At 43.1% G+C, this 21,755-nt stretch overlaps 1 protein-coding gene across 1 annotated transcript in view; it reads left to right on the forward strand.

The window, feature by feature from the left end:
• The window catches only part of stard9 (StAR-related lipid transfer (START) domain containing 9), a 59,935-nt gene that overhangs the window by 35,489 nt on the left and 2,691 nt on the right, over positions 1-21,755 (forward strand). The window contains exons 20-30 of the mRNA XM_064927735.1: positions 780-997; positions 2,348-2,834; positions 2,961-10,415; positions 10,569-10,811; positions 10,957-11,140; positions 13,917-14,063; positions 16,683-16,791; positions 19,700-19,866; positions 20,087-20,151; positions 20,411-20,613; positions 20,809-20,888. Coding sequence (XP_064783807.1) covers positions 780-997; positions 2,348-2,834; positions 2,961-10,415; positions 10,569-10,811; positions 10,957-11,140; positions 13,917-14,063; positions 16,683-16,791; positions 19,700-19,866; positions 20,087-20,151; positions 20,411-20,613; positions 20,809-20,888 — 9,358 coding nt within the window. The remainder of the gene's footprint in view (positions 1-779; positions 998-2,347; positions 2,835-2,960; positions 10,416-10,568; positions 10,812-10,956; positions 11,141-13,916; positions 14,064-16,682; positions 16,792-19,699; positions 19,867-20,086; positions 20,152-20,410; positions 20,614-20,808; positions 20,889-21,755) is intronic.

Genomic DNA, 21,755 nt, shown 5'->3' on the forward strand with positions numbered 1-21,755 from the left:
AGCTCTCATAGTAGACTCATGGAATATATATATTCTCTATGTATTTTATGTAGTACAACCTACCACTGGTACAAAGGATAAATGGCTAGTAATGCTTCATGCATGTTTCTGTGTACAGAACGATAGAGGGGGGTGGGACAGGTGAAAGAAGTATTTTTAAGCCTTGAGTCATGGATTGTGTATGCGTGCCATTCAGAGGGTGAATGGGCAAGACAAAAGATTGAAGTGCCTTTGAACGGGGTATGGTAGTACAGTAGGTGCCAGGCGCACCGGGTTGAGTCAAGAACTGCACCGCTGCTGGGTTTTTCAAGCTCAACAGTTTCCTGTATGTATCAAGAATGGTCCAGTTAACACAACTGTGGGAAGCATTGGAGTCGACATGGGCCAGCATGGGGAAGGTGTTCGCATTTTTTTTATCAGTGTCTTGGTGGAATCATAGTTTGTTGTTTACAGACAAGGCTGGGCCGTTGCTTGGTTACAGGAGAGACGCTGCATTAAACTCGAACAACATTAGCTCTCATTAAAACTCTGCTTAGGCAAGGAGCTAGAGGTCTCAGTGTTTTAGGGATCTCTGTCCTTAACGAAAGCTTTACTGCGCTGAGGTAAAATTGTCGTAGAACATCTTTGAACAGATGACTGAAAATGTGTTGGCTCGATGAAGATTTTGTTTTCATCTATCTCTATTCCATTGGAATGAATTCTGCTTTTATTTGGTATTTGGTGATGTCTGTGTTCTGGCCCTACTTCTCACTCCTTTGTATTTATGTCTATGCGAACAGGCTTGGAGGAGAGGTGGTCCTGGGACAGACCGGGTACTGTGTGGCTGAAGGAGAGGATTCAGCCCGCAAGCCGCAGTGTGTAGAGGACCAGGTGAAGTACGTGGAGGAGCGAAGGGGGTACGTGGAGTGTTTACGCCGGGAGATCCAGACTGAACAGAGACGGGCTGAGAGAGACCTGGAGAGCGAACAGGCCCATCTGAGACAACAACACATTGACAGTGAGTAGCACACCTTCATCGAGTCACACTGTACTCAGTACAATACATAATGTACGGTATACTTTGAGAGAATAGCTTGAATGGGGATTTTACCTGTCTCTCAGTAGAGACATGTTTTGATACATTAGAGATGTAAAGAGAAATAGATACATGTTTTGCATGAACATTATACACTCCCCTATGTATTTAGTTGGACATTGAAGCTAGGACTTTTAATTTGACTCTACACTCAAGCATTTTGGATGCTGGGGGTAGCATAGCGTTAAGAGCGTTCGGCCTGTAACCGAAACGTCGCTGGTTCGGATTCTCGAGCCGGAAAAGGTGGAAAAATGCGTCCTTCTGCCCTTGAGCAAAGCAGTTAACCCACAACAACAACTGCTCCCTGGGCGCCGATGACGTAGATTAAGGCAGCCCGCCGCACCTCTCTGATTCAGGGGGGGTTAGGGGTTAAATGCGGAAGACACATTTTGGTTGAATGCATTCAGTTGTGCAACTGACTAGGTATCCCCCTTTCCAAAATATTTCATATTTGAAGATCAAATGTTTGGTTTCACAACACTTCTATGTTAATGTGGATGCGACCATGATTACGGATAATAATGAATGAATTGTGAATAATGATGAGTGAGAAAGTTAGAGGCTTTTAAATATCATAACCAATATTAGCATTTTGGGGGGGGGGGGTATGGTGAGAGGTTAGCATGTCTTGGGGGTTAGGATATTTACGCCTCTAACTTTCTCACTCCTCATTATTCATGATTCATTCATGATTATCCATAATCATGGTAGCATCCACATGAATGTAGAAGTGTTTAGAAACCTATTATATTCTTATTTACAGTAAAAGTGACTCTAAAATGACACAATAGATTATTTACCAGTGATGTATATTGGGCACAACATAATGTGAAACCCAACAAAGACAAACTGCAAATGCATCCAACATCTTTGTAGAGTCACAAGCTTGATGTAGGCATTGTGTTAGGAATATTGGTACCGAATACTCAACTTATGACTACTTTAATACACATACCTGTGTAAGTGAATTTGTCAAAATACTTATTACACCTTCAAATGTGGGAAATAGACACATACAGTTCTTTCATTTCTAAATGGTAAAACAGATATGTATGAAAATAACCTTAAATAAATGGTGACATTATGTACTGTCGCCTCATATGAAACATATGGTAAAAAAAATGCTAAAGAATAGAGCCAAAGTAAAAGTTTTTGCTTCACTGTCCAAAAATATACGTAAGGGAGCGGATCTAAAAAATATGTTGTTAAAGTTTGTATGTGCAGATAGTGCTTATTTAATTTATGCATTTCATTTGTTTCCTCTGTCTACAGTCCAGCAGTGGATTCTGCAGGAGAAGCAGCGTCTGGCAACTATAACGTTAGAGGAAAAAGGAACTCAGGAGTTTGGTGTACAGACTGATCCTATTCCAGCTCCCATCCTAGACAGCCTGCTAACGGAAGGTTCTGAGGAAGGGTGTGGTCAAACAGTGGCCCCTCCCTCTAATGTTGTTCTAAACAGGAAGAAGGTTGTTCAGGAGGAGCTGTTACGACATCACGCCTTGCGGCGCGCCGAGACCCGATTTCGACGCAAAAGACTTCACTACCAGCTGGAGAGGATCGCTCGCAAGCGCCATCTACTGGAAGCTAAGAGGGAACTGCAGCGGCTGGAGAAGGCCCTGCCACCAGGTCTAGAGAGCCCTGCTTCCCCTGAACTAGTGTCCTCCTCAAGTTCCAGAGGACTTCAACCTGTCTTGCGCAGGCATTCTTTCTCATCAGACCTTCTGTCCCGATTGTACCCTCAACACACCCCAATCTTCAGGTCAGTATGAAGTCTCTCACAAAAATATCTATTCAAGCCAATATTTGACTAGTATAAAGGAATTACACAGGCATGGTGTAAAGGATAATGTATTTCTTTACCCCTCCATTTTGTTTTCCCCAACAGCCACTTCCTGAAGAGAAACAGACCATCTGAACTGACATTTGGATCCATCAACTCAAGACAGTGGGTGTCTGACGAATGTCTTCCACGCGAAAGGACGAGGAGTCGCTCCAACACATTCTCCTCAGGAACAGGACCCAGTAGTCATGAGCAGGGGTGGAGGAGCAGAACCAGTTCCTCTGAGAACCTTAAGCTGCCTGTGAAGGACGAGGAGGAGGCTCTAGCTCAGCCACCATGTCGTGAAAGACCTGAGAGGAAACCACTGCTTCCAAAGCGTGGGCTTGAATTTACATTCAAGAACAATCAGAACCCATCGCAATCACAAAATGGTGGGACTTTACAGTCAAGCAGTAATGTCATCGTGAAGGAACCAACAGTTACAGTAAGCACATCCAGAAGTGAGACTCAGAAGACTCAATGTAAGGCAGTGAAGAGCCTTCCCCGTGGAGGTAGAAAGGGCTTGGAGACCATCCGGAAGGTCTTATCACACTCAATCGGCCCTGGATTAAAGACCGCGCTGGCTAGGGTGTTTAGAAAGCCACCATCAGGACTGAGTAGAAGGACCAAGCCCACTGGTAAAACAGCAAGCCGATTTCACTGGAAACAAAACCGAGGTGTAGAAGAAGCCAATATGAGCAGAAAGAAATGCACGATGAAAACAACTGTCTCGTGTGAGGATCTTGATCAGAAGACTCCTTCACGTGATTGTAGGCGGAGACAAAGACGGTGGCACAGTGCAGAGACTCTGATAAACCAGACTAGCATCCTAAGGTGGGTGGAGAGACCGCAGGGACTGGCAGGATGGGAGGAGTATGACAGTGAGGAAGAAGAGGAAAGGGAGGGTGACCACTCCTCAGACTGTGACAGCTTGTTCTCCATGGACTCCCTGTCCTCGGCCTATGCCACAGCTCTGGCAGAGCAGCTGAAGCAGGAGGAGGCTATCCAGAGCGAAGCAGAGAGCGAAGACAGTCAGATGTCAAAGGACTCACTCGCCATGGAGAGCAGAGGGAAACATGTTGTATCTAGGCTGGCACAGAGATGGACTGGGGAAGTACCCAGTCACTCTGTGGTGAGGGGTCTCAATCCTTCGATTGAAAAGACTATGAACATGGCTTCAGATATTCAGCAAACTGGAGAGGGAATCGAAGACATTGGGAAACCAAATGAAATGCCTGCAGAGGTTTACTGGGGCCATCATCGTGGTCCTAAAACCCGAGTCAATGAAGCAACCGGCACGACAAGGGAATCACGGTACCAGAAGCAGTCAGCGAAAGAACCCAGGTGTAGAGACACTGTATCAAAGTTGAGTGAAGAGCTTGGGCACGTCCACACCATGTTGACCGGCAGTCCTCGCTCTCTGAGTAGCTGTAGTGTGAGGGAGCCAGAGAGTTTGCTAGCGCTTACAGATGCCTGGTCCTCCACTGATGCAGCAGATAGTCCCAGGATGCCCAGGGACTCTGCCGTGTTGAGGAGGAGGACGGTGTTTAGTCACGGTGCATTGGACAGCAGCAGTTGTCCAAGCCCCGTCAGTGCCGATCTATCTGACTCTCTGAGTGTATTTGGATCCACTGAATCCCATAGCTCCGCATCTACTGATGGAACAGAGGGAGAACATGTCACAATAGAGGAACAAAGACTTGGGGTTTTAGGGGAGACAACTGATACTTTGAATTTACATAATTCTCAGCTCCTCCAACCGGCAGCGCCACATATAATGATACCATTGATTCAGGAGCCAGTATGTTGCGAAGACTATTTTAAAAGGCAGACAGTCAGTACAGAAGGTTTGCTGAAGGTGTCTATTGATGATCCAGGCTTTTGCAACAATCAAAATGGAGATGTCTCATCAGAGATGCCTTCGCATAGATCTGCATTTTCTCCAACCATTGACTATAAGACTCAATGCATCCCGTCAACATTGGAGGCTGCAATGTTCCATGGGCATCAGATGCAGCAGGAAACATTACCTAAACCTGAAGGTGGCATGTTGAACAAGACATTGGGCATTGAAAGTGCCCCAAAGAATCCTTCTGGAGATAATGACCTATTCAATGTAGATGGAGACATGGAAGAAGTCAGAGAGAAGGAGTTATGTGAAGCGAGCAATACCAAAGACACATCAATTAAAAGTGAGTTTAAATTGCTGAAAAATCTTGGAGCCAAAGTCACAGAGCAGAATTGTTTGTCACCAGAGCAGGAGTCTTTCAAGGCATCTTGTAAAAATCCCAGAAAGAGGAACAAAGTCCTGCAGGACAGTTTCATTGGCAGCTTGAAAATTCCAAAGAGGAGCAATGAAGGGGATTTTTGTACATTCTCCACTGTCAAGAACAGCCAGGAAGTTATTTGGTCAGATGACAAAAATAACACTAGTGAATTAAAAGACAAACAAACTTCATTTGCAGTTGATTCATTTAAACTAAATCTGGGCTGCAATGAAGATACCTCAGCGATGTCAGTGTCTGTGCACATATCCCAAGAACATTTCTCCCCATGTGACCATAAAACCATTGACACAGATGGCCATAAAGGCACTCATTTCGGAGAGAATGCAGTTATTATAAAGACAAGAGAAGTAAATCAAGGTGAAGAAATAGAAGTTCAAAGGCAGGGTGAAAATCTGATCTCAGATGGCAAGAGAAGAGATGTAGAAAATGGTAGATGGGGACACAATGGGGACAGTAACTGTAGTCCAATAGACCAGCGAATCTCAGAGGTGGTAAAGGAGCATATGAGGATGTCAGGTATAGATGGGGATGGAGACAACAGTAACAGTGAACTAGAGAGTCAAAGCCTTAATGCCTTGCCAACAAGTAATCCTAACAAATGTGATTCCCCAAAGGATCTACAAATAGTTAGTAATCATCAAGTAGCCGCCCCACTGAGGAGCATTAAGCCTGTCTCTTGTTCGACATCAGAAAAGTCTCTTATCTGTTCTGAGAACCTGAAGATGGACAACATGACAGACATGGAAAATCTAAGCCATGAAAAAGTTCTTAGACACTCTACTTCCCTCATATTAATTTCCATGAAACAATCAAGTTTCATTACCAAAGACAATGATTTAGACGGTACGACAAAGATCCCCTCCGAGTCCCAGTTAAGTCAGAGCATTCGAAAGAAAGTAAGAGAGGTGCAACTGAAACATGGAATAACTGATGTTGACAAGGGTCTGGATGCTTCTGGCTGTGCTGTCATAGCAGCAAATGATCAAGCAAGTGTAAATTCTGGTGCTGCATCTTTCATTGTAAAAAGCCATGAGATCAAATTAAGTCTGGCATTGAACAACCAAGGGCAACCTGAAAACATCAACAATCCTGTACTGCTACCAATGGGACATTCTTCAGGGTCTACTTTCACTACCACCATACCCAAAGAATGCTTAGTTTCTCAAGGGAAAAGGTTGGAAAGAGATGTCCCTTTTCAACATATGGGCATCATAAAGAAACAAACAGGTCCTGAGAAGTATCATCCTCATCTTAACTGTCTTGGTAATAATGATAAGCAAACTGTCAACCAGGCTGGTTCACCTCAGCAAACCCTGAAACCTAGTGCTCTACAACCTCTCCAGAACTGCCAAGGAACAATGTCCTCAGTGACTACATCACCAAATAAGGCCTTTGCACATTTAAGGGACATCATAATGGATTCAGAGGTTCAAGGCAAAAACAAGAACCAATGCAAATTGATCTCCCCAACTGGTGCAGGTGGACAACTTGATCTAAAGGATCGTGATCGGCATGCAGCTGTAGATTCACTCTCTAACAAAGGCAGACTTCAACGTACACCAGAAGACACTGACAAGCACCACAACAGTCAAATACGCTCAAATAATCCACAGTCTGTCGATGCTATAAAAACTCTGACTGTCAGTCTTCACTGTGACATTTTATGTGAATCACAGAAGCTAGAGGAGAAAGAGGTCAGAAAAGAGTTCCAAAAAGACACCCCTTATGCCACAAATCTCAGTAAGGAACTACCACAGTCAAAGTGCTCATCTGAAACTCAGGTAGACACATTTCATAACACTTGTGTAACCGTCGATCCTGATCCTAAAAACAAACATCCCAGTGTAAAACACAACAAATGCCATATTGAAAAATGGCTGAAGGCTCAGTGCAATGTGAGAAACTTTGCCTCGGACAATACCAAAGATTGCCAAATGGCAAACAATGAAGAGGGGTCAATGACAGAAAAACAACGGACAAAGTCTCCTGTATCCTCCTTAGACGTACCAAGTGAAATGAATAGTAATGGATCTTCTACATCCCAAATAACACAGGGAAGTAGTGATGCTAATATGAAGATATTGGGTGACATTTGCGGAGATATCATGTCCAGAAAGGGAAATAACAAAACATCTAATTTCAGGCAACCCCATCAGTTCAGTGGTAGTAGTGTTGTTCATTGCAAAAAGGGAACGTCGAAGAGGTTCAGAAGGTCCAAAGTCCAGGCACCTCCTAGCTCATCCTCTGACTCCACACTCAAGTCTTCCTCAGACGAAGAACAGAAAATAATTCCCAGGTTGCATCGAAGCAGATCTTCATCAACAAGAATGAAGCCTGAATCTCAAACTCATGGGAAATTAGAGGTCAGTCAATGCAATGGTGCAGCAGTTCCTCCAGTGAAAAGACAATCACCACAGTCAAAAGACAATCACAATATGGAAGCTTGTACTGTCCCGACCCCGGCTGAATATGACGATAAAGCTGGAGTTGGCATCAGTTTGGGTAAGAAAGAACACAGCCTCAATGGACAATCTCTTGCAATGGAGAAAAGGACCATTCGGGAGAAAATCATGGCTTCCAGTATCAAAGAAAATAAGATGTCACACTACACACCAAAGCCTCAGGATTCGCCAATGCATTTTGCCTCCAGTGACGTCAATCCCTTTGTTCACCAATGGCAAGAAGAAGAGCCAAACCAAAGGTGCTACAAGAACCAAGTGTTTGGAAGTGCTGTTGACATATCTTGCAAATCCCCCATGCTGGATTCCACTGACAAACGCATCACTAGATGCTGCAGTGTCGACAACGGTTTAAACGTACAGAACTCTCCTTTCAACTCCCACCTGAGCACTTACGCCAACAACAAGGGACTCTCCAGCACCCTGAGCAGCATGGAAGAAGATTTAAAAGGTCAAACGTCCCCCAAAGCCCATCTGAAAGGATGTACTAACCAAGCCTCTAGTATTGACGATCACAATCAACCACTGATCCGGACCATGAGTTGTAACTCTTCTTCTTGCCATGATGTATCTGGAGATCCTGGTAACAGCTCTGGTCAGGTAGATGAGATCATGTTGGTCTACTCCTCAGAGCAGGAGTCTCAGTCTAAGGGGTTTCAAAGTCCTGAAACACACACCACATGTGACCACAGCACCCAGACAACCATGACTCAAGAAACCATGACTAAGACAATGATCAACCATATTGATCTACAGAGGAGAAACAACCAACACAGACTGAGCAGCACTCAGGTACCAGTGTTGCAGAAGAATACAGAGGCCAGTAGAAAGACCACCACATGGGCCAGTCTTCAAAACATGTCTGAGCATCTCTCTCAGCTGATACACAACACTTCCGATCTTCTGGGAAATGTTCAGGGTATGAGGTCTGGCGATAGCCTCAGACATAGTCCGATAAGAAATGTTAAATATTCATCTCATCTGTACTCCTCCAGAGATTGGACCAAGAGAGACTGCTCGACACAAACTGCAGTAGATATTGGGATCCAGACTGAAAGGACTTCAACAACCATTCAAGACAAAATGTTTATCCACCAAACTCTGTCCACGGAGAAGTCCAAAGCTCATGAAGTTAATGTGATAGTCAAAGTGATTGGCTCAGAAGTTCTTAATGTGTCACAAGAGAAAGAGTTCCCCCTTCAACATCAACTCAAGAACAGGCCAGATGATAGGATTCAGAGCATTCCTGAGCTGCGACTCAATGTCTCCACTGTTAACCAAAGATATATCTTGGAACCAGAGAGTGTCCCTCACAAAGTGCCTCCTCTGGAGACTGTTGTCCAATGTCACAGCCATTCAAATCCTGCCGTTCATTGTAGAAGCAATGAGGACTGCAAACCTGAGAGAATGTCCTTCTCCAAAAGCTTGGGAGTCTCTGAAGTCTGCAATAATTTGTCAGAAATACTCAGACCAGAAAGCCGTAACATCTTGAGAAGGAGTGACCCGGGAATAGGCTGTATAAAACAAGTGAGCTCCACAGATCGCGCATGCTCACCCATTCTCACTGTAAGTCCTAGGGCTGGTTCCAACCAGAGCAGTAGAACATCTTTACAGAGTCTCAAAGAACAACAGAAGTTTGAGATGCAAAATAGAAGTAAAGAACACATTTTGCCCCGAAAAGAGTGCCAGTCAACACCTTGTTTAAATTTCAGCGAACAGAAAACATGCGTAACTTTCACAAAGAATGATAAGCTATCAGGACATGACTCCCTTCATCTGTGTGAGAAGCCTTGTGATATGTCCACCACAAAATCAACGGGATCAATATCTATCGAGAACGTGAGTGCCCTCAGCAATTCAAGCCCAAAAGGGTCTGATGGACGCTCAGAAAGTCTTAGTTCGTCCATTGATAAATACATCCACAATGAAACCAGAATTGTCAGCCACGAAGAAGAAGGGGAAATGAGCACATGGCACAAAACCAGCCAAAGTCCAAGATGTTCTCTTCCTTCTGTTCTAAGCAGTAATGGAGTCACTTTACTGAACCACACCTCTCCCACCTTCAGGCAGACGGATGTGTCCAAAAAGGAGGAGAAATCCATCTCTTCTTTTGGAGATCAACTAAGCCACAGGAGACATTCAATAGACTACCACCACTGTCGACCCTCAGAGGGCCCAGTAGAGTGCTTCAGTGGTGCTTATGATCATTCCCCTCTCAGTGACAACACCGTCCAGGTTCAGGAGGATGACATGGTGTCATTGGCCCCAAGTGAGTGCAACACAGACGTCCTTGTGAACATCAACCCAGTCACCCACACTTCCAACTTCCAACACCAACACTCGCCACAGCAGCGAGATTGCCAGTGTCTCCCTGAGGACCTACCAGTGCACAACAAGTTTACCAACTGGTCCGGTATCAGCCAGCATCCATCTGACAGAGGACAGATTAGTAGTTCAGTGAAATCAGCCATATATCTACCCACTGGTCACAAAGCACAGAGGAACCAGCCAGAGTGGTCCAGTCTGAGTCCAGAGTCCACGTTCCAGAAGATCAGGAAGACGAGGGAGATCGAGAGGCTGCGTAAGGAGCGAGAGCAGGTCATGGCTACAGTCCAACTGAACATGAACCCTCATCAGCTGACCGTGGAGCTGACTGAAGCAAAGCTACACTACGGTCTGGGAGAGACAGACATGCTGTTGAAGATCCTAACTTCTGGAGGAACCAAGGAGGAGGAACCATCCGCTGTCCCTACTAAACAGCAGCTCTATGAACGGTAAGGCTAGAAATGGCCCTATGTACAGTATGTGATTCAGGAAGAAAAAGGCCTTATGTATGTGATTGTCTTGATATTATGATGTAATTAGATAACTATAAAATGGTAGTTTTTTTAAAATGTACATTTTTCTCTATGTTCCTCTTGTCTCAGGCACCGGAGCAGCATCGAGGGTTTGAGGCAGGAGAGGAACACTCGGCTTCAGAACTGTCGTCGGGCTCGCAGCCTCAGCCCCAGCAAACATAACTACCCCCATTCCCCTCCTCAATCCCGGTCCCCTTCTCACCTCCGATCCCCTCCTCAAAAAGCCATATCCTCCTCCAGGGTTTCAACCTTGCCTAGCCAACGCAGAGAGTGCCTCCACCATCTCCGTCAAGAAGAAATGGAGGGCAGTAGGTAAGACAGGATCCAGACCAAATAATATTTTTGTGCTAAATTGCTCAACAGTTTTCAATGTCAGATTATTTAGTCTCTGTTGTAAAGAGGGTTATATCTGTGGATTAATTTATCAATGTATTGATTGTAAATCTGTCTTTCCCAGGATCCCAGATCCACCCAGAGGAGAGGGTCATTATCCCTCTGAGATCGAGCAGCTGCTGCGTGACTACGGCCGTGCCCGCGAGGAAGCCAGGACGGAAATAGCACATGCACGGGAACGGCTCCGCGAGAGGACAGAGCAGGAGAAGAGACGTCTCCAGCAACAGGCTCTGTCTCAGGTGGTCAAGGTTAGTCTCCAGCAGGAAGTCCTAGTTTCACACTCCATAGTTAGTCGAAAGCCTTTAAGATGTATTCAACATATTTTCTCCATTAATTCTATAATAAAACCTTTCGGTCACCTCCCTCCGAATCCATTGACAATGGACTCGGAGGGAACATGATTCCCTGGTCAGGGATTAAAAGTGCACCATTCCTGTTAGTGGAGACCTTGAAGAGTAGGAATATGAAAATAATAGTGCAAATGCGGTGAAAAAAGGACGGTGGACTAAGAATAAGGTACATTTATTTTTTTAATTAAAAATACTTATTTTGGTAAAAGGTGTGATTGAATTGCTGACAACACATTATATTAGGCGACATAAATTGGTTAATCCACATTTCATGGAGTCAATTAATCAATATTCCGACTTAAGGTCGCCTATAAAATAATGCCTATAATAGTAATAAAAAACGGCACTTTGTCATATGTTATTTCAACATGTAGTCTGAGGATGGTGGAAGATACTGGATCATTTGAAATTTAAGAAAAACTATTTTGAGGAACATTGCACTATACACTACGTGAAAACACATTAATTGATATAACAAATGTAAGGTATAACTGCATTGTTGGTTAGGGCTTATAAGTCAGCATTTCACTGTAAGGTCTACACCTGTTGTGTTCGGTGCATGTGACAAATAACATTGGATTTTATTTGAATATTAATGTTTGGACATACAAAATTATCATAATTTGTAAACATTTGACATCAGTCCTTATTTAACAATGCAAATGTTATGACCTTCGTTTGACATAAAAACCGCCTGGTGGAACTCTGTTATTTCCAAAATAAACATCAAGTTGGGGGAAAAAAATGGATTGGAAGTTCTTATTTGAGTTACGAGAATGGCTTACCAAGAAAAGCTTTCAAAAGTTCTAATTAGAGGTTAAAAAAAAAGCTCTCTACAAAAAAGGCAGAGATTGATTTCTTATTGATCATGTTCAAATTTCAGTAAGAGGAGGTGATATCGTATGGAAGCTGAAATAAAGAAAGCATTCTGGCACTACTCCTTAGACAATGCGAATCCAAAGGGGCTAAACAATGATTTTTCACTGTCCTCGTTTCTATAATGGGTGTTGCCTTGATTTTTTTTGGTGTCTCTGTGTCTCCTGATTCACAGACATCCAAATATCACCCAGGTATATTTTAACGTGGCTTATTGATTAACGAGACACACTATTTATATTTTTATTTTGTGCTAGAATTTGCCATTTACCTTGAAACATTATCATTATAATTGTTTTATCTCAATGAGCCACTAGGCTATAAATAAAAGCTAAGTGCAATCAAATAATAATAAAAGAAGCAAAGGCTCACCTGAACTCATATTTGAGTTGTTAGTAATGGGAATTTAAGGTGAAATAATTGTTTCAACGTTTTTCAATGAGAGACGGTTAAAGGGATACATCCATAAATACAATTGATTAGAAAGTGGAGCTCTTTTTCATGACAAGATCTCCCCTTATATCGAAAAACTTACACGACATGACCAGAATGATGTGGACACCTGCTCATCGAACATTTCATTCCTAAATCATGGGCATTAATATGGGGTTGGTCCCCACTTTGCTGCTGTAACAGCCTCCACTCTTCTGGGAAAGGCTTTCCACTAGATGTTGGAACATTGCTGCAGGGACTTGCTTCCATTCAGCCCCAACAAGATTAGTGAGGTCGGGCACTGATGTTGGGAGATTAGGTCTCGTTTGCAGTCGGCGTTCCAATTCATCTCCAATGTTCGATAGGGTTGAGGTCAGGGCTCTGTGCAGGCCAGACAATTTCTTTCACACCGATATCGACAAACCATTTCTGTATGGACCTCGTTTTGTGCACAAGGGCATTGTAATGCTGAAACTGGAAAGGGCCTTCCCCAAACTGTTGCCACAAAGTTTGAAGCACAGAATCATCTAGAATGTCATTTTATGCTGTAGAATTAAGATTACCCTTCACTGGAACTAAGGGGTCTAGCCCGAACCATGAAAAACAGCCCCAGACCATTATTCTCACTCCATCAAACTTTACAGTTGGCACTAAGCATTCAGGCAAGTAGCGTTCTCCCGCCATCCACCAAACTCCTGCCATCCGCCAAATTGTGAAGCGTGAATCATCCCTCCAGAGAATGCATTTCCACTGCTCGAGAGTCCAATGGCGACAAGCTTTACACCACTCCAGCCAAAGCTTGGCATTGCACATGGTGATCTTAGGCTTGTGTGAGCTCTAGGAGCTCAGCCATGGAAACCCATTTCATGAAGCTCCCGATGAACAGTTCTTGTGCTGACGTTGCTTCCAAATGCAGTTTGGAACTCGGTAGTGAGTGTTGCGATCGAGGACAGACAATTTTTTACACGCTTCCCGTTCTGTGCGCTGAGCCGATGTTGCTCCTAGAGATTCCCACTTCACAATAACAGCACTTACAGTTGACCAGGGCAGCTCTAGCAGGGCAGAAATTTGACCAACTGACCTTTTGGAAAGGTGGCATCCTATGACGGTGCCACGTTGAAAGTCACTGCGCTCTCCAATAAGACCATTCTGCTGCCTATGTTTGTTAATGGAGATTGCATGGCTGTGTGCTCGATTTTATACACCTGTCAGCAACGGGTGTGGCTGAAATGGCCGAATTCACTAATTTGAAGGGGTGTCAACACCATTTTGTATATGTAGTGTGTGCTGTCCCCTGATCTGTGCTGTTTTCCTAAAACATCCATCTTTCTTCTTCTCTGTCTACTGATTTTTCATTCACATTTAGGATGACTTGCGGTATCGGACCAGAGTCAGCAGCAGTACATTATGCACTGGGTCGAGTCTGAGCCTATCCTCTGGACCAACCTCTGGCTACAACAGTGGCAACACAGCTCAGCTGAGGGACGGCAGTAGACCCCCACTGACACAGGAGGTACTGTACTAGTTTTTGAAGACATTTTTTGTCGCTTTTTTTTATGCCCAAAACGGGCCCACTTACAGTTATGTTGATTCATGTGCACTGTCCCTGAAAAACGAAATGTTACGAAGTAAAGCCTAACGGTAGACCTACTGTAAACCAAACTTAAAGTAACTGTCCAGTGAAAATCTCACTTTTTAAAAGTTCATATTCTGTTAACTCAGATGCAAATATTGCTGTTGACACATCCTATACTTATGGCCAAACTTGTATCTGAAACAGACTGTTTAAAAAAGGCTTGCTATTTTCTCATAGAGGATGATGTCATCCTCCTGAGGAGGATTAGCTGGCTAATCAGTGGACACCTCGCATGAATATTTTAATGAAGGGTATTCACCCACATCATTCTGTTTTTGGAGAACGCTGACACCATTCTAACACAGTAAAGCTGCATTGTAACATACAGTACCAGTCAAACGTTTGGACACACCTACTCATTCCAGGGTTTTTATTTATTTAGACTATTTTCTACATTGTAGAAGAATAGTGAAGACATTTAAACTATGAAATAACACATATGGAATCATGTAGTAACCAAAAACGTGTTTAACACATCTAAATATATTTTATATTTGAGATTCTTCAAAGTAGCCACCCTTTGCCTTGATGACAGCTTTGCACACCCTTAACATTATCTCCAACCAGCTTCATGCAGTAGTCACCTGGAATGCATTTAAATTAACAGGTGTGCCTTTTTAAAAGGTAATTGGAGGAATTTATTTCCTTCTTAATGCGTTTCAGCCAATCAGTTGTGTTGTGACAAGGTAGAGTTGGTAAAAGACCAAGTCCATATTATGGCAAGAACAGCTCAAATAAGCAAAGAGAAACAACAATCCAGAAAATGTCAAGAGATTTCAAGTGCAGTCGCAAAAACCATCATTCGCTATGATGAAACTGGCTCTCATGAGGACCGCCACTGGAAAGGAATACTCAGTTACCGCTGCTGCGGAGGATAAGTTCTTTAGAGTTACCAGCCTCAGAAATCGGCAATTAACTGCACCTCAGATTGCAGCCCAAATAAATGCTTCACAGACACATCTCAACATCAACTGTTCAGAGGAGATTGTGTGAATCAGGCCTTCATGGTCGAATTGCTGCAAAGAAATCACTACTAAAGGACACCAATAAGAAGAAGAGACTTGCTTGGGCCAAGAAACACGTGCAATGGTCATTAGACCAATGAAAATCTGTCTTTTGGTTTGATGAGTCAAAATGTGAGATTTTTGGTTCCAACCGCCGTGTCTTTGTGAGACACAGAGTACGTGAACGGATGATCTCTGCATGTGTGGCTCCCACCGTGAAGCATGGAGGAGGAGGTGTCATGGTGTGACACTTTGCTCGTGACACTGTCTGTGATTTATTTAGAATTCAAGGCACACTTAAGCAGTAAGGCTACCACATCATTCTGCAGCAATACGCCATCCCATCTGGTTTGCACTTAGTGGGACTATCATTTGTTTTTTCAACATGTCAATGACCCAAGAAGGAAAGTGATGGAGTGCTTTATCAGATGACCTGGCCTCCACAATCACCCGATCTCAACCCAATTGAGAAGGTTTGAGATGAGTTGGACCGCAGAGTGAAGGAAAAGCAGCTAACAAGTGCTCAGCATATGTGGCAACTCCTTCAAGCATTCCAGGTGACTAGCTCATTAAGCTGGTTGAGAGAATGCCAAGAGTGTGCAAAGCTGTCATCAGGGCAAAGGGTGTCTACTTTGAAGAATCTCAAAATAGAAAATATATTTAGATTTGTTTAACACTTTTTTGGTTACTACATGATTCCATATGTGTTATTTCATAGTTTTGATGTCTTCACTATTATTCTACAATGTAGAAAATAGTCTGAATAAAGAAATACCCTGGAATGAGTAGGTGTGTCCAAACGTTTGACTGGTACTGTATGTAAATGTGATATTTCAGAATTGTATTTTTAATACATTTGCAAACAATTCCAAAAATCAGTTTTTGCTCTGTCATTATGTGGTATTGTGTGTAGATCCTTCCAAAAAAAATCATAATTATTTCCACAGAAGACAATAACAACAGATCAACCTGGTCTGAGTTCATGTAAAATATAATACAGATATTAGATCTAGCCTGGGCTACGTATTCATGTTCTTCAACATAAACTAGTCCCAAGCTACTACTACTACAATTGCTTAAATCTTTTGACCTGAGAACTACAACTTTTAACTAAAATTAAAACTAAAATATTTTTGGGTTAGCTACAGTAGCTAGCTAACGTTAGCAGATAAGCCTAGCTACTTATATTTTTTTTGTGATCAACTTTTTATTTAGCTTGTCATTTTTTTCAGATGGGGGTTACAGGAATAACATTCAAAATAATATTAATTCAGATATGTTCATACATTCAGTTATAATATTTGCCTTTCATATTTCATACTTTACGGTACATGTGGGCTGCCACTTGAAAAACAACACCAGCATCCTCCCTTCCCTCCCTTCCCACCTTTTCCCGCCCGTTAACTTTGACAGTCCTAGTTTGTTTTTGTCCCAACTACAAATAAATAAAAGAGTCTAAGGAATTCTCTGTGTGGTTTTTGTCTGGTCCAAGGTCACTGGGGTCCCGGATAATGGTATAAATGGGCTGAAGGTCAGGTCTCGCCCTCCCATCTGTGGTTCTCAGAGTGTGACGACCCAGCGTGCCTGGCTCTCTGCCCAAGGTAAGGATTGAGTGACTCACTACCATTACCAACAGCCGCTTTCTTCATGCACAAGGCAGAGACAACATCTCTCCAACTTCTGATGGTCTAAAGCCTGTTTGGCAGCCTGGCATCAATTCCTTTATCAAGTCAAAACCCATTGTATTTGTCAGCTGTTATACAACAAGTGTAGACCTTAGAGTGAAATGCTTACTTACAAGCCCTTAACCAACAATGCAGTTTTAAGAAAAATAAGTGTTAAGTAAAAAATTAAAGTAAACGGAGCTTCAACTGTTTTTCTTGTTTTGGGGCATCTACATTTGCATCTTCCGCCTGGAGTCCCCCTGAGCCACTCTCTACTTCCTAATTTTCAACAAACAATTGTAATATTTTGATTACTCATTAACCATTAGCAGTGTTTCCTCTGAAAAAAATGTTTTTCAGTGGGGAGAAAAGGTAGCTGAATCTCAGTTATGGTGACTTTTTAAAAGGTTGTTGTACTCCAAAAGGATGTTTTAAAAGGATGTTGTACTCCAAAATTAATGAAAATAGAATGATGCTGACACCCTCTAAAATAGAATTTCCACCTCCAGAAATGAGCCCAATAATATATTGGTAAAACATTGGACCATGCATGTAGACTGTGCGTGGTTCATATTATCAGGTAAGCTATTAGCAATAAGCATTATCACCTGTAGCCCAACTGATGCAGCATTATGGCTATAAACAAATAGGCTGAAGCATGGGGTTGCCTATCTGCATTTACCCTATTGGGCTCATCATTAGCTGGATCTAAATGTGATATTTTAACTATACCGAACAAAAAATATAAACGCAACATGTAAAGTGTTGGTCCCATGTTTCATGAGCTGAAATAAAAGATCCCAGAAATTTTCCATACACACAAAAAGCATATTTCTCTCACATTTTGAGCACAAATTTGTTTGCATCCTTGTTAGTGAGCATTTATCCTTTGCCAAGATAACCCATCTATATCAAGAATATGGTTAAACAGCATGATCATTACACAGGTGCACATTGTGCGGGGACAATAAAAAGCCACTCTAAAATGCGCAGTTTTGTCACAGAACACAATGCCACAGATGTCTTAAGTTTGAGGGAGCTTGCAATTGGCACGATGACTGCAGGAATGTCCAGCAGAGCTGTTGCCAGATCATTTAATGTTCATTTCTCTACCATAAGCTGCCACCAACATTGTTTTAGAGAATTTGGCAGCGCATCCAACCAGCCTCACAACCGCACACCACGTGTATGGCATTATGTGGGTGAGCAATTTACTGATGTCAACTTTGTGAACAGAGTGCCCCATGCTCGCAGTGGGGTTATGGTATGGGCAGGCATAAGCTACGGACAACAAACACATTTGCATTTTATCAATGGCAATTTGAATGAACATAGATACCATGACGAGATCCTGAAGCCCGTTGTCATGCCATTAATCTGCTGCCATCAACTCATGTATGGGTATGATAATGCACGACCCCATGTCGCAAGGATCTGTACCCCTTGAGCATGTTTGGGATGCTCTGGATCGACGTGGTACGACAGCTTATTTCAGTTCCTGCCGATATCCAGCAACTTCGCACAGCCATTGAAGAGGAGTAAAAACATTGCACAGGCCACAATCAACAGCCTGGTCAACTCTACGCTGTAACGGCTGTCTTCCGACGACGAGGAGGAGTAGTAAGGATCGGAGGACCAATGCTCAGCGTGGTACGTGTCCATGCTCTTTACTAAAACAATCGAACACTGAAACAAAACAATAAACGACACGTGAAATAACCAACCGAAACTGTTCTGTGTGGAACACACAGACACAGAAAATAAACACCCACGAAACACAAGTGGGAAAAGGCTACCTAAGTATGATTCTCAATCAGAGACAACTAATGACACCTGCCTCTGATTGAGAACCATACCAGGCCAAACGCAAAAACACAACATAGAAAACGGAACATAGACAAACCCACCCAACTCACGTCCTGACCATACTAAAACAAAGACATAACAAAGGAAATAAGGTCAGAACGTGACATACGCAAAAGAGATGTGTCGCTCTGCATGAGGCAAATGGTGGTCTCACCAGATACTGACTGGTTTTCTGATCCACGCCCCTAACGTTTTTTTTAAGGTATCTGTGACCAACAGATGCATATTTATATGCTCAGGCATGTGACTTCCATAGATTGGGGCCTAATTAATTGATTTCAATTGACTGATTTCCTTATATGAATTGTAACTCAGTAAAATCGTTGAAATTGTTGCATGTTGCATTTATATTTTTGTTCAGTATAGTTAGCATCCTGTTGAATTTTAGGTCCCAAAAAACTTGCATAATCACAGTGAATATAACGTAGGCTGACCTGTTAGGGTAACTTTGGGTGACCTGCCACCCACCTGTACTTTTCACAGAAACCACTTCATGTCGCAACCCCCCCCCCCCCCCCATCTGTCTCATCACTATTGTTTAAGTCACGAAAATTATACTTTTTTTGTTTGTTGGTAGGATGGTGTTTCACCCCATTAAAAACGTTAATGCTGTTTTCACCCGCGATTGCTAGAATTGTTGTCCATTAACTGCTTGTCAGAATATGTATTTCCCTCCCGATGGCACTCGCAACTTGAATGCGCCTCGAGATTAATGATTCTCTCGAATAGAACACACAACAACAAGCCGACTAGGTAAATAGACTATTCTTCTGTCTGTTCATTACTGGTTTTGTTTGCAAAGGAAAAGAAAAGGTGGACAGTTCCAGCATCTTCAAAGTGTGCCTCGCCAGAAATATTCTTTCATGTTCCATATTTTTTTGATGTGGTGCTAAGGATTTTGCCGTGGCGCAGCGCCACAGCTAAATGACTGCAGCGGAAACACTGCCATTCGTGTCTTCTTCTCCTGTGTCTTCTGTAGATGTACGGCTGGAGCCCGGTGTGTCAGGGTCTGACCCTCTGATGTCATCCTCACCATCATCTCCCACCAGCCTACGCCCGCGCACAGCCTCCTTCGGCTCTGCCTCCTCTTTATCTACAGCCTATCAGGACCTCACATCCTGTCTGCTTGGCCGCGCTATGGCTGAGGTAGAATATGACGCTTCTCCATTAAAAGTAGAACGTGCTCATCCTATTTCCATGGCTTCTCCTCCTCGCCATCCACCTGTTACACAACCTTCAGCCGTTGTTGTGGATCTACTGCACGCTCTGACCAAATCCATCAGCTGAGTAATTATGTCATGTCAACACTATTTATGTGAACATTGTGTAGAATAAACAGCTGTGCTGTTCTCACCTGTGCCTCCAGGTGCGCTTGGCTGCTGCTGGTGACATGGGGAACCTTGTAAGGGGGAAGGCTGCTGCTGGTTGGAGGTGAGTTGCACTATGGTTTCTCCTCCCGTCATTTTCATAATCATTTGTAAAGACTTCTGAGAGAACACATGGTTAACACTCCGCATAACCCATATTATAACACATGACAAATGCTCATACACTCTTAAGTTATAAAGCATCAGCAAGCACACGTGCAGGCTTTAAGTAAAGTGTCAGCAAAACATGTTATACGTGACTGTAGGTACACAGAAATGAGATACTATGTTTTAACTACCTCCCTGTCCTCTCTCTCTCTCAGGTACCAGGGGTTAGAGCGAGGTGTCCAGGCCTTCTACAAGCCCTCCTCTAGTCCGTCAGTGCACTCCTTCCTGGGAGCGGTGGAGCTAGAGAGGCCCCTGGCCAGCCTGTGGAGCATGGTCCGAGACCACTCCAAGACCCACCTGTACCACAAGGCTATCCACTCAGCCCGGACACGGCCACTAGATGACAGCACTCAGCTGGGTGAGTCTGCTGGCTGGAGTATAGCAGGGTTGAGGTCAATTCTCTATTTGAAAATGGTGAAAGCCCTTGTTAAAACAGGCGTTTTGGCAAATGCACCATCTTTCCATGTCGGAGTCATTCCATTTCAGTTCAGACAAATTACTTCCAGAATCCAATTGTAATTTTCCTCATGCTTTTCCATGTGTTTCTCCTCAGTGTACCTGTTGACAGACCCGTCCTGCTGCCACCTCAAACAGCCCAGAGACTTCTGCTGCATCAGCACCCAGTCACGACAGGTCAGTAGGGTCAAAGGTCACAGGTCAGAAGCTACACACTTAATGGACCTCCAGTTGACTTCCAAGTCCCAACTGCTCTTTCTTACCAATAATTGTTTTAAATGTTTAACTGCACAGCAAATTGGCCAGTGTTACCTAGTGTTGATTTTTCAGTGTTACATTTCTAGAGTTGATTCAGGTGTTAAATTAACTCTCTTAAGTGTTCAATTAACACCCATTGGTGTAAAAGAACATAAGTGTTGGTGGTAATAACCAGTGTTAAACAAAAACCTTGCCCATCATTATCATATATCCCAGCATGCGCTGTTGCAGGTAGATTTTTTTAAATCGTTTTTTTTTTCAATATCTATGTACTGTACATTTATTAATTAATCTTATGCTACTCAAATATAAATATATTTTTCTAAACTTATCCAATCTGTTACTTGGACTTATTGCACCTGTTACTGAAATGGTTGTTCCAGTTTAGATGATTAAGGTAATTCTGAATGCAGGTTGTGGGTGAATAACAATTTAAATAGCTGAATATCCCCACTCTGGCTCGATTCCAATAGGAATTCTACATCATGATAACATAAATAAGCTTAGGATCTCAGTTGGTGTAGGCCACAGGACTGAAAATGGATGTCTCTGTCACTAACAAATATAGTGATGGGCGCGAACTCACTTGAAAGGCAAGGCACTAAGCAGTGGGTTAATTTAATACAGAAAAGTGTGGACCCGTGTAGACACTTGACCAGTGTTAAATTGAACACTGTCAGTATGGATTTAACACTGGAGAATTTGCTGTGTGGAATCAGGGGGACAGAGAACATCTTCATTTCAGGGGCAATGATTCTTACTGCCCTATAGCCAGGAGTTTAAATG

Source organism: Oncorhynchus masou, chromosome 21 (assembly GCF_036934945.1).
Source record: "Oncorhynchus masou masou isolate Uvic2021 chromosome 21, UVic_Omas_1.1, whole genome shotgun sequence".
Taxonomy (NCBI): Eukaryota; Metazoa; Chordata; class Actinopteri; order Salmoniformes; family Salmonidae; genus Oncorhynchus; species Oncorhynchus masou.